At 37.6% G+C, this 13,422-nt stretch overlaps 1 protein-coding gene across 2 annotated transcripts in view; it reads left to right on the forward strand.

Annotated features, from left to right (window-relative positions):
• Positions 1-13,422, forward strand: part of fbxl4 (F-box and leucine-rich repeat protein 4) — a 113,354-nt gene that overhangs the window by 36,248 nt on the left and 63,684 nt on the right. For both annotated transcript variants that reach the window (XM_039747597.1, XM_039747598.1), the window contains exons 3-4: positions 3,738-4,331; positions 9,191-9,533. In XM_039747597.1, coding sequence (XP_039603531.1) covers positions 3,829-4,331; positions 9,191-9,533 — 846 coding nt within the window. In that variant the 5' untranslated portion in view covers positions 3,738-3,828. The remainder of the gene's footprint in view (positions 1-3,737; positions 4,332-9,190; positions 9,534-13,422) is intronic.

The following is a 13,422-nucleotide window of genomic DNA, read 5'->3' on the forward strand; positions in this document are numbered from 1 at the left end:
GGGCTATCCAGGGTACTTGTTCCGTTCCATCCAAAGGAGGATAGCAAAGCAATTTCCTTAATCTTTGAAAGGACCGCTACCCGATATCATTGGGAACACATATAATCCCCCCGTTCCTGATGGGGGAGGCCCAGAGGGCCTGATACGGCCTTGAGGAGCAAGCTGCCTGGGACTGTTATTGTCTGAGATTAAAAGAGATCATTTCCAGGTATGGCATCGCCATGGACCAACAGGGGAGACAATTTTGGGAGTTGCATTTTGACTCAGAGTGGTTAGCACAGTCCCAAGGTTAAAACCAGAGGCAAATAGCATGGAAAAGGCAGTGGAGATAGCTGCTTACTGTTATTTAGTCAACTTTTTCCCTAAGATTCTTGCCCAATAGGACTTGCAACAATTCTGGAAGAACACGGATACTCTAATTGAGACCCAGGACAATACAGTGCAGAGAAGTTGGAGCATCCCGAAGACCGCTGTTAACCTCGGACAGCATATGCCCACAGAGCCAACTCGCTGTGAGTTTGAACATGGAGTTTGTTTGAAAGAAAATACAGAGAGATCGGGCATATTATTCCCATTTGTCCACAAATTGACAACCCTATAGACAGTGAATGAGCACAGCGAGGAAGGTTTGTGGTTTGACACTTGCTAAAACCCCCTCTCCCTACTGTATACATGTATAGTTATAATAAATGGATTTGAGGTGAAGACATTAATAGACTCTCTGAGCAACATCTCCGTTGTTGCTTGCCACTCTGTACTTTCACAACATGAGGGCTCCAGTAAGACCAGCCTTACTGCATCAATGGGATACCAATTGGCATAGGTCCACCATGTGTGTCGTTACTTTTTAAAGGAAAATTCTAACCCTGACAGTGGCTGTTATCCACAATGTGTCATACCCAGTCATACTCTGGAGGGAATTGGTCTTAAAGGAGAAGCAGACAAGTAACATCTAACTCCTGTTAAATCAGTGGGCTTGGCAGTAGATGGGGTGAAACCCCTATCTTCAGTTGCCTCCATGTCATGCTTACTTCCTGCTCGAGAGTGAGATGATGTCGCCACTCAATATGAGGTTAGTGACATCCTGCCATCTTACCTCAATGCTTACGTAGAGGCGTTGGAGGAGACATTATGGTTGGAAGCTCTACTCAGGAAAGTCATGATATACGTATCCTCTTGTTGACCTTCATTTTCAATGCTGGCATTTACCGGCATAATTTAAAAGGAAACAGTGGAGTGGTGATTTGCAAATAATGCAGTTATCCTTGTTGATGGTCATCCCAGGCCACAGGGGCCGCTTTTTGTACCGAGTAACAGTCTGTTATGTTGAGTCGCTGAACTTGAGAGAGAGGTGTGGACATTGTTGCTAGTGCTGAAAGCTATCTGGCAGCAGGTCTGAGAATTAGCTCACATCCACCTCCGAGGGGCCTATCTGGGCTTCAACAGATCCTTGAGACAATTAAACCAACATTGTGGTATATTGGACATTGTTAAAAAAGGATAGGAGAATGAGGTACTCCCTTCCACTTAAGTTCTGGATTATATCGTGCCATTAGGCAATACATTTGAAAAAATTTGCACCATCTTAAACATCGAGCAGGTACAAACAACCCAGGCCCATCTGTATAAATGTGGTGTGACTCTAAGAGAGTTCAATTCCTTATAATAGATTGTTGTATTGATTCCCACTTCTCATTCTAAATTATTGACCCAGTGGCAAGGGTCTTATGAAATTAAAGTGTGAAAAGGCTTGGTTGACTATTTGATAAATCAACTAAATCCTCGGCCAGCCGAGAGACTTTATCACATCAAACTGTTGAAGCTGTGGAAGGAACAGAAGCATGTGTCCCCCTCTTGCTAGCCATACTTCTGTTTTGCTCATAATTGGAAACTCAGTTTTAGTCCTTATTTGGTGGTCATCCAGTGACAGGAGCTGGAAATGGCTATCCTGTGTGTCCGAGTTTTAGTTGATGGATGGACCTCCCTGATTGCATATGACATTGTTACAGAACCAGAGGCAATTTTCAGAGAATGTCTATATTGACTCCGGAGGCAACAAGATTAGAAGTGGAGCTTACAGTCAAACAGCTGCTATACCTTGGTGTTTATTGCGGAAAGTTGTACTCCCTGGTCTAGTCCTATCATGGTAATACCAAAGCCAGTTGGTAGTTTGCACTTTGTAATGACTTTCGTCAGCTTAATCAAGTCTTATTTTTGTTGCTGCCTATCTAATGCCGCAAGTGGACCAATTCCTTATATCAGCTCCTGTTTTGATATCCTATGATTTCTCTTTGCCTTTCATTCTCTAGGCAGATGCTTCAGGCACAGGCTTGGTGCCATGCTGAGCCAAAGCTTTGAGAGTGCTGATTAGAAGTTTTTTGTGGAATGCTACATGTAATTGAAAATTCTTTGCAGAGAGAGAAGTGGCAAGTGGTTCAACAGAGAGTTTGAAATTGAGAGGGAATGAATAACACCCTTGTCTGGCACCTTTGTAAATCTGAATGGATTGTGATATGTCAGAATTAAAAAAACCAAAAAAACACAAAACTACTGCTTAAGGGGATGAATAATGGGATTTATCTTGGCAGCAAATCCAAGATCTGCCAGAGAAAAGCCATGTTCCTGATGTTGAATACCTTAGCATTTAATGAAAGAAGTGCAACTGGTGAGATGGCTACATTGGTTGAGTAGAGAAGATAACTGATGTTGTAGGCTGATTTGAATCATTTTCTTTCATTTAAAAGAAAAAAAAATTCTTATCTCCCAGGCAGTAGTCAATTGCTTGTATTCCATCCTGTTTGGACTGCTGTAATAATGTTTGATATTTCATCCCAAGAAATTGGAAGACTGCAGCAAGCACAATTTTCATTAGCAAGAATTCTCAACCATTAAAAACCCTTGAATTTAATGTCAACATCACCATTAACCTCCAGTTAAATTTCCTATGCACTATTAGATTATACTCATTTTTAAATTTCTTTACAGCCTAGCCCTACTTATTTGTGCGTGTGTGTGTGTGTGTGTGTGTGTGTGTGTGTGTGTGTGTGTGTGTGTATTTGCCCTGTGATGGACAATTGCCCTTTCTAGGGTTTGTTCCTGCCTTGTGTCCTGTGCTTTCTGGGACAGGCTCCAGCCCCATCACGATCCAGGTTTTGGTTAAGCGGGTTAGAAAATGAAATAAGGTTAATTTAAACATTACAGCATGTTTGCTTTGTTCCTTAGATTATATCTTCTTTCTCTCTTTCCCTTTATGCTAAATGCTGGTTGACCCAAAGCATATTACTGTTCTTGCCAATATGGCTTTAACCCCCTTTAAAGAACAACTGAAAACATTTTAAGCAAGCATTCCTGTTGTCTTAACTGTTACAGTTTTTTGTGTTAAAGTTACATGTTTTTTTTACTGTATATGTATTTTTGTTTGTATTTTAATATGCATTGTTTTATTCTTGATTCAATTTGTACAGTGTTCATGAGTATCTACACACAGACCATGACCAGGTACAGGAATCAAACACAGGAAGCTAGATCCACCAGACAGCAGGGCACACCACTGTACCACTGCATCTCATTAAATGTGTTCATTTATTTTAATTAATTATAATAGTACAAAATTATTTACTAGGCTTTATAAAAATCATTGTTTCCAAATTATTTTGAGAAATGCTTTAACACTAGAGAATGTCATTCTTCTGTACCTCAGTATGGATTCTTTAACTGATTCTCTTTTAAATTTTCAGGTCTTGTATATGGGCAAAGCTGCACTATTAATGAATGGATAATAAATCATGACTGGATTTACTGCCTGTAACATACTGAAACTCAACCCAAATGTTTCCCTTGTTAACAATTTTGACTATGTTTTACTATATCTGCCTTCGGCGCAGAGCCAGGACAGGAACAAGAGGAGATATCATGAACAGTCGTCGAGCCATTGAGTCAAATCATCGCACGGTACCTCTTACAATTGAAGTACAGCAGCATGCCAAAGAAGTGATTGATTTTAGCTCTCATTATGGAAGTGAAAACAGCATGTCTTATACAATGTGGAATTTGGTAGGGATGCCTAACGTCTACCCTAGTTCTGGAGATTTTACTCAAACTGCTGTATTTAGAACATATGGTAAATGGTGGCAACAATGCCCCAGTGCACCTCAAAACTTTCCTAGAACACCTTTGAAATTTCACAGCCAGGACTACGTAGAGCTTGCTTTTGAAGAGCCTGTATATCCCACTTCTGTTGATGTCCTTGAAACTTACCACCCAGGAGCTATTGTTAAGATCCTTGCATGTTCCTTGAATCCTTTTTCTCAAACTCTACCAGCAGACATAAGGTAAAAAATGTCCTGATTCAGTTCTTATCCTTCAATGATCTGTTGTGGTTTATGAAGTGGTTATCAAAAAGTCAATGGGTAGCATTAAATAGAGATGCAATATACTGTAGAATTGTAGGTTGTATTTTATTTTCAGTAATAGCATTATCTGTCTTGGTAATTTGATGATTACATTAACCACAAAAAGATAGTGTATTATGGTTAGTGCTATCAGTTTGTGCATGTCCATGTTTATGTGTGTGGGTGTATTGTGTGGATATTTATGCCCTTAAAAGATGGTTTTTACTTAACTGATCATAATCCTGATTTGGGTTTTTACATTAAACTTTTCAAAACAGGATATTCGTAAGTGTGGCACAGGCAGTGAAGAAAGAAAACAAGAGCAAATCAATTAATATGGGTGTTGGTTTACATTGTCACACACTATTGTTGGAGGTCTCCTCCATGGGCTTAGTTCCAGTCCCTGCCAAGACAAGAGGGGGACTGCTGCTAACCTCATTTTCTTGTTTTTCTTCACTCACAATGCAGAGGTACCACCCAGTAAGGGCACCTAGTTCCTGTCCCTTCCTGTCCAGCTACCATAAAGACCTGGAAATCTCAGGAGAAGGGGTCTGAGGAAGACCAGAGCCTATCGCAGGACAAAGTGCTGTCTTATAGACACATAAATAAAATATTTTGATTTGATTATTGAGAAATGCTGGTGTGGGGGACATTGTAATGCCACACATTTTCTTTTCATTTTCTCAAAGCTTTAAGTTCATCTGGTGGTGAATAAAAGGACGAACTGGTTGGCGTCCCAAAATTTCTTAGCCTTTGAGACTGCCTTTATACCGTAGGCTTTCACTACTTTTAGATTCAAAATTTTCTTCCACATCCCAAAAGCTTTCATTCTGGTTTGCCAACTCTAAATTAATCCAAAATGAGTTATTGTGGGTCTGTGCCTGAGACTAGGGTTAGGTCCCACCTTGTACCCAATTGTCTTAGTGCAGGCACTAACCCCTGCATTACTATGAAATGGGTAAGATGGTTAGACAGTGGAAGGAATTATTTGTTTTGTGAAATTATTTTATTAGTCGTATACATTGCTATATTGTAGATTCACAAAAAGCAGAAAATCCTACATTGTGACTTTTCAACCACTGACTTGCAACAGGGCAGGTCAGGTTTAGATCTATACATAGAAGAACAAACAATGGTATATAAATAAAAATGCATAGTAATGTAAATTCTAAGAAAACATTTAAATGTAGAAGGAGTAACACATTAAAAATAGCTTGCCTTAATGCTAGAAGTATCAAAAATAAGGTAAGTGAGTTGGAGTTGTATGTAGCAGAGCATAATTATGATATTATAGCAATAACGGAAACCTGGCTAAATAACAAAGATGGGGATGAGTGTAACATAGAGGGATATGCGTTTTTTAGGAAGGATAGGCAGAACAGAAAAGGAGGTGGGGTTGCTATTTATGCCAAACAGGATTTAAATGTAAGACCTCTTCAGTTGGATGATGAGCCCCATCTTAGTGAGGACATGTGGCTTTGGCTGAAAAATATTAGGGAAACAGGTCTTATTTTAGGAGTGTGTTATAGACCACCCAATTCAGACAGTAATTTCAACACACATCTTTTTAGTAATATCAAAAAGGCAAGTTTACAGGGAGAAATTATAGTCATGGGGGACTTTAATTATCCATATATTAACTGGGATAACCTTGCAGGTGGAGGAGCACAAGAGCAGGAGTTTTTAGAAGTAATCAGTGTTTTTTAACACAGCATGTTAAAGCACCAACATGGGGTGAAGCCTGTCTGGATTTAGTATTTTGTAATAATCAGGATAGAATTGAGGGTGTAGAGGTGATTGAACCACTAGGGTCAAGTGACCATAATGTAATACAATTCTCAGTATTTTGTAAGAGTACAGATGCAAAGACTAAAATTGTTAAGTTGAACTTTGGTAGGGCTAATTTTGAGCAGATGCGACAAAGTCTAAGTAGGATAGACTGGGATAAGCTTTTAAATGTGGAGACAGTCGAGGAGCAGTGGAACAGGTTTAAAATGTTTTACATGTAATGCAGGACAGATACATACCTAAATTTGGAATTAATAGGAAACTAAAAAAAACTTCACGATGGATTAATAAAGATTTAAAAAGAAGTTGCAAAGGAAAAACTGCTGTATAAGGCATATAAGACTAATGACTGCAAAGTGAATGTAGAGCGTATGAGAACATGAGGGCAACCATTAAGAAGGATATCAGGAGGCTAAAAGACAGTTGGAGAGGAATATAGCAGATAAGGCGAAAGAAGACCCCAAGAGATTCTTTCAGTATTTTAGTAGTAAAAGAACAGTTAAGGAGGAGGTCAAGTTCATCAGGAATAGTAAAGGGGAATTAAAAGACACAGACAGTGAAATAGCCGATGCCCTAAACTTACATTTTTCAAGTGAGCAAGTGGACAACCTCCCAGAGGTAAACACGACTACTAAGGAGGTACTGAGGGATTTGGAAATTGTAGAGGGAGAAGTGCTGCTCAGATTAAATAAGATGAAATCAAACAAATCACCAGGCCCAGATAATATTTATCCTCGTGTTCTTAAGGAGGCTAGTGAGTACATATATAAACCCTTGACACATATTTTTAGGAAGTCACTGTGCACTGGAGAGATTCCAAAGGACTGGAAAATGGCAAATATCATCCCATTATATAAAAAGGGTGACAGGGCAGATCCAAGCAACTATAGGCCAGTAAGCTTAACATGCATCACAGGAAAATTAATGGAAGGAATTATTAAGGATAAGATTGAGCAACACATGGCAAGGACAGGAGTTATTCTGAACAGTCAGCATGGGTTCAGAAGAGGGAGGTGTGTTTTACTAACATACTAGAATACTATGAGGAGGCAACAAAGGATACGATCAAAGTGGAGCTTATGATATTATTTATCTGGACTTTCAGAAAGCATTTGATAAGGTGCCACATGAGAGGTTGGGCATCAAGTTAAAAGAAGTGGGAGTTCAGGGTGATGTTTTTAGATGGGTGCAGAATTGGCTCAGACACAGGAAGCAGAGGGTGATGGTGCGAGGAACCTCATCAGAACTGGCCGATGTTAAGAGTGGTGTTCCACAGGGGTCAGTGCTAGGGCCGCTGCTATTTTTAATATATATAAATGATTTAGATAGGAATATAAGTAACAAGCTGGTTAAGTTTGCAGATGATACCAAGATAGGTGGATTAGCAGATAATTTGGAATCCGTTATATCATTACAGAAGGACTTGGATAGCATACAGGCTTGGGCAGATTTGTGGCAGATGAAATTTAATGTCAGTAAATGTAAAGTATTACACATAGGAAGTAAAAATATTAGGTTTGAATATACAATGGGTGGTCGTAAAATCGAGACTACACCTTATGAGAAGGATTTAAGAGTCATAGTGGAATCTAAGCTATCAACTTTCCAACAGTGTTCAGAAGCCATTAAGAAGGCTAACAGAATGTTAGGTTATATAGCATGATCTGTGGAGTACAAGTCCAAGGAGGTTATGCTCAACCTTTATAATGCACTGGTGAGGCCTCATCTTGAGTACTGTGTGCAGTTTTGGTCTCCAGGCTACAAAAGGACATAGCAGCACTAGAAAAGGTTCAGAGAAGAGCGACTAGGCTGATTCCAGGGCTACAGGGGTTGAATTATGAGGAAAGATTAAAAGAGCTGAGCCTTTACAGTTTAAGCAAAAGAAGATTAAGAGGTGACATGATTGAAGTGTTTAAAATTATGAAGGGAATTAGTACAGTGGATCGAGACTTGTTATTTTAAAATGAGTTCATCAAGAACACGGGACACAGTTGGAAACTTGTTAAGAGTAAATTTCGTACAAACATTAGGAAGTTTTTCTTTACACAAAGAATGATAGACACTTGGAATAAGCTACCAAGTAGTGTGGTAGACAGTAAGACGTTAGGGAGTTTCAAAACTCAACTTGATGTTTTCTTGCAAGAAGTAAGTGGACAGGACTGGCGAGCTTTGTTGGGCTGAATGGCCTGTTCTCGTCTAGAGTGTTCTAATGACAGTCTGCAAACCACAAAGTGTTTAGATACAGTGCTTACAAAGTAAAGAACATGTACAACTCTAACAAATAAGCATTAGATATGTGATTGAAAATCAAACGCTAGTGGTAAAAATGTCTTTCCTGTTACACCAGCATTACACTTCAGGTTGAATATTATCTACACAATTTGAATTTAAAGTCAAAGGAATAAATTGTTAAATATTCACTTAATCAGAAAATATTAAGGGAAACATATGGCAATCCCAGAAAAAGAAATCGGGGAATTGGACCATTAACCTAACAGTATTTGTATGTAGTCTTTTAAAAGAAAAGTTGAATTGCATTGTCTTCCACAACAATATTGTACTAATCATGCCTTAACCTTCAGGACAGATGGTGTGCAGTTAGGTTGTTAAAAATTTGTTTTGAAATTTTAGATACAATTTAGGAAACAGATTTTATGATTTGCTCACATTGCAATATGTGTTAGAAACATTTCATATTTTTCTACAGTTTATGCTGTAACATTTCTACATTACTGAATGTGATGTAGTTGAATATCATGTAGTTTTGGATTTTAGCATTAAAAAGTGTGTAAGTTTTAATATTTTGATTGTGTAGTTTTTAATGTCTCAATGTATATTCTTAAATGCTTTTCAAATTTAAAATATTCTAACAAATATAAAAATGTTAACTTTGAAAAATATAAATTATGTCTTTTGCCTTACCCTTTAAATTTAAATCTAGTAAAATATTTATGAAGTTGTTTAGTTACTGCTGAATATTATTTAATTGTTTTTCCATTTACTTCTTTTAGGTGGGAGGTGCTTTGGTCTGGGGAGCCTGCAAGTATTGGTACTCCTCAGGCTCGACAGTTTTCTCCAGGCATTAAACAAATAAATTTTCCAACAAATTTAATACGTCTAGAAGTTAACAGTTCTCTGCTTGAATATTACACAGAACTGGATGCAGTTATTCTCTGTGGTGTAAAAGAGAGGTCTGTTCTCTCTATGTATAACATACCCATGATAGATATTAATGATTTAAGTGAAAGTGATGAAGAAAAGGATTCTTCAGAAGCAGATCACATTAATTGGCGTGTAGACTCAGTCTTTAAAGAACATTCAAATAATGGATATTTTGATACTCTTCCTTATGAGGTATGATCTTTAAAGTAGATATGAAAAAGGTATTGATCTAACTATGTAAACTATAATATATGTGTGTGTGTATATGTATGTATGCGTGTGTGTGTGTATATATATATATATATATATATATATATATATATATATATGATATGTACACATTAACAATACAGTGTAGAGTGATACCTTAAGATTTCTTACACTGCATCCAGTTTTTGACCTCTCTCATTGATGCATTAGGTCTCCCTTTTTACAAGTATTTTTTTTTTCTTAACAATATCAGTACTGTTCAGGTTTTCACCATTATCAAAGGGATCTCTTTGTAATTGTTCAATTATTTGGGGCTGGTAACTGCTGCCCTGTTTAACAGACTAGGTAATCCCTCTTCATAATAAACCAGTCCCATGTTCCTTGCACAAGCTGAAATCAAAAAGTTGTTAAACTCATCGTGGAATCCACATTTTCTCTGCTAGTGCTCTTTTTACGTTATTCCATGTCTGAAGCAGAGGAGTAGTAGGATTGAAACAAGGAATGTAGAACACCAGTTCAGCACCTGCATTATGAAGGAATTGGATAGCTCTAAAGGCAGCTGAAAGAAGTCCCACCAGGAAAGAGTTGCAATAGTGCATCTAAAAGAGAACCAGTGCCAAAGAGTTATGTTACATAGTGAGGAAGGGTCAAATTTCTGGATATTATGAAGAATGAAACTACAGGACTGGGTCATTGAAGATATGTTTGTTGAATGAAAGCTATGAGTCCAGAGTCACGGCAAAATTCCTGATAGTGAAAGGGCAATGCTTAGCAACAAATCTGAGGAGGAATAATTGGAGGGCAAGTTATCTGACTTTGAAAGGTTAAGTTTAAGGTGATAATCATTCATCCGTGATGAGATAGCAGAGAGACAATTGGAAATCTTGGCTGAAACCTATGGGTAGTGAGGGGAAAGTGAGGAATATCTGTGTGTCATCAGTATAGAGGTAGTATGAAGAGCCATGAGAAGAAATGGCATTGCATAAAGAACAAATGATCCATAAGGCACACCTGTGGAAAGGTATTGTGGAGAAGACAAGGAATCAGACCAGGAAACACAAAAGGATCTGTCTGAGAGGTAGAACTTGAACCAGTCTAAAGCAAAACCACTAATTCCAAGTTTCTCAAGGGAAGAGATAAGGAGGGAGTGGTTAAAGACATCGAAACCTAGTTAATGAAAAGGGGAATAAGAATAGAGGAAGAACAAGCAGCTTGAGCTGCTCTAAGAGTGTTAGTCACAGAAAGCATTCCTTGCGGAATGCAGATTGAAGTGAACCTATTGCATTGTTGTTAGAAAGAAATGATGGGAGTTGTTTTTGGACTGTGTCTTCAAGAGTCTTGAACAAGAATGGCAGAATAGAGAACAGTAATTCTTAGTGAAAGATGGGTTGAGAGGGGGTTTCTTTAGAGTAGAGATTACATGCGACTTCTTAAAATCTCATACTAGATGTCAATGAGGCATTGAAAAGAAGAGAGGATTAAGGAAGGAGAGTCGGATTGAATATAATGTGTGAATAAATGCAGTCCACGATGCTGGTGGTGAGTCTGTTGTCTCAGAGCAGGTCAGAAGTGTCAGAGTCATTTACAGATGAGAATGACCCCGAGGAGGCTCAGAGGATGTTTTGGGAGTTTTGAACTGGTTTTTGAAGTTGGTGACTTTGGAAGAGATGAAGGAAGCAAAATCATTAGGAAAGAACAACTATGGTTTTGAAGCAGCGAGAAGACTTAAGAGAGACTTGAAGGTAGAGACAAGGTGGCAGGCATTTCTTTGTGAGAATGTGGTTAAATTTTGAAAGAATGATGTCTTTGCATTTAGCAGACATGCAGAGAAGTAACATAGGAGGGATCTGTATTTATCCAGGAGGAACGGAACTTTCTTCTTATATAAAACACTTTCAGCCAAGCGCAATTCAGTGCGAGCAGCACAGAGAATGGAAGGTAGCCTGGTTTGGGGAGAAGTGATAAACGCAGGGCAACTGACAGAAGAACAGTAGAGATCAAGTTGATGACTCACTGAATGAGGAGGAGAGCATGGAGACACAGAGAAGGAAAAGGTAGAGAGCAGGGTAAGGAAACCAGAAGAGTCGCGGTTGATGGATGATTGTGATCCAGAATGAGTAGGCCATAGAGGACATCAGGATAAACCCTGCTTTTTACAAATGATGCCCAGGGATCTTTTGTGACCATAGACTGTCAGGACCTTTGTTTTACATCTTATCAAAAGAATTGGCGCCATTTTTATTAGGGTAGAAGGAATGGGTATCTGTCAGTGTGGGAGTGGGACATGGTAGCGGCAATAGAGAATGTAAGGAAGGAAGACATGCTGGAAAAACAAATGTCAGTGATGTGCAAGAATTGCGGATAAGCTTGATATTGATGGCTATAACCCTTTCACTTGAATGATCAATATGCAACTGAAAACCACTTGCATCAAGAAGGTGTTGACTATATTACAATGAAGGACTAAGAAAACACTTTGAGGAACACATATTTTGCTGTATTCAACATCTGTTTTAATAGCTTAATTACTCTACTACCAACTAGCCCCCACAGCTAATCATCATCACCGGACAGCAGATAGAGAAAACTAAGCACCTTGATCGTAATGAACAGGTCAGTACCACACTTTGAAGTTGGACTAGACGCAAAACTGAAAGCAGTGTTAAGAGCAAAACCTTGGAGCAGTAATACCTTTACCTAAAGTAACATAAATATGTTACGGTGTATTCATACCATATGTTGCATTGTAGATGAGTCAGATTTAGCATGGAAAAATCTATTTTGTGCCTTTTAAATGCATGACTTACTGCCTCCATATCAATTATTTTTCTTAGCTTTGCACTTAAATGATCCATCGAATTATTCTCACTGTATTTGTTCCATTTTTACTTCATTGCTATTGAAGAAATTATGACAAGTAGATTAAGAAAACTTTTGAGGCAGTTTAGAATGAGCAGTGGGCAACAATAATTATTATAGAAACTTTATCTAGGTAATATGTGAATACTGAAAAAATACATGTTATTATTTAGTATTTAATGTAAAGCCTATGGTATATTATAGTGGATGACTACAAACTTAATATTAAGCATCTTTTTGGGTATCTTTGTTTTCTGTGTATTCATATACATGGAAACCTTTTTTTGTATAGGCTCCAGTCACCTACAACCTTGAATTGAATTAAGCAGATTTGAAAATGGATATACAGTATGTAAGGATATTATTTCTGATTGGGAAATTACCACTCTTTACAGTTATGTGTTATCTGTGGCACTGGATTGCTAATTGCATCATGCTAGACCTAGCCAGTGACACTGGAACATAAAAGAAACAGATTTTACCTCCTGTTGAATTTAATAACCATAAAACTATTTGGAGGATAACAGCTTCCTTTGGAAATGCTACATATAATTTATAATACTTCAGTTTACAGTTCATGAACCACTTTTATACTGTTGAACATAAGTTATATTTCTTTAGTTTATGCATTCCTTTAACATTGTATTTGTATGTTACTTCATTTAAAGCTTTGCAAATGAATGGTAATGTGGATCCAATAAATATGTGCATCTTGTTCATACAGCAATCAGAAGTTATTATTGCTTCTTAAGAACTAGCTTTAGGTGAGACTATTTTAATTTTAAGACTATTTTAGTTTTTAATTTAGTATTTCTGCCATTTCATTTTCAGTTTAGTTTCAGTTTAATTTATGAACTTCGGGCCATTTCTGTTGTAGTTTTAAATTATGTTGATTTATCTCAATTAGTTTTTTTTATTTTTATAGAATTGTTTGTTAATATACATTTTAGTTTAAAAATGTCTATTTCATGAAGATTAAGAAATGCATGGTATGCTTGCTTACAATACAGAT

The sequence above is a fragment of the Polypterus senegalus genome, chromosome 3 (assembly GCF_016835505.1).
Source record: "Polypterus senegalus isolate Bchr_013 chromosome 3, ASM1683550v1, whole genome shotgun sequence".
NCBI classification, from domain to species: Eukaryota; Metazoa; Chordata; class Cladistia; order Polypteriformes; family Polypteridae; genus Polypterus; species Polypterus senegalus.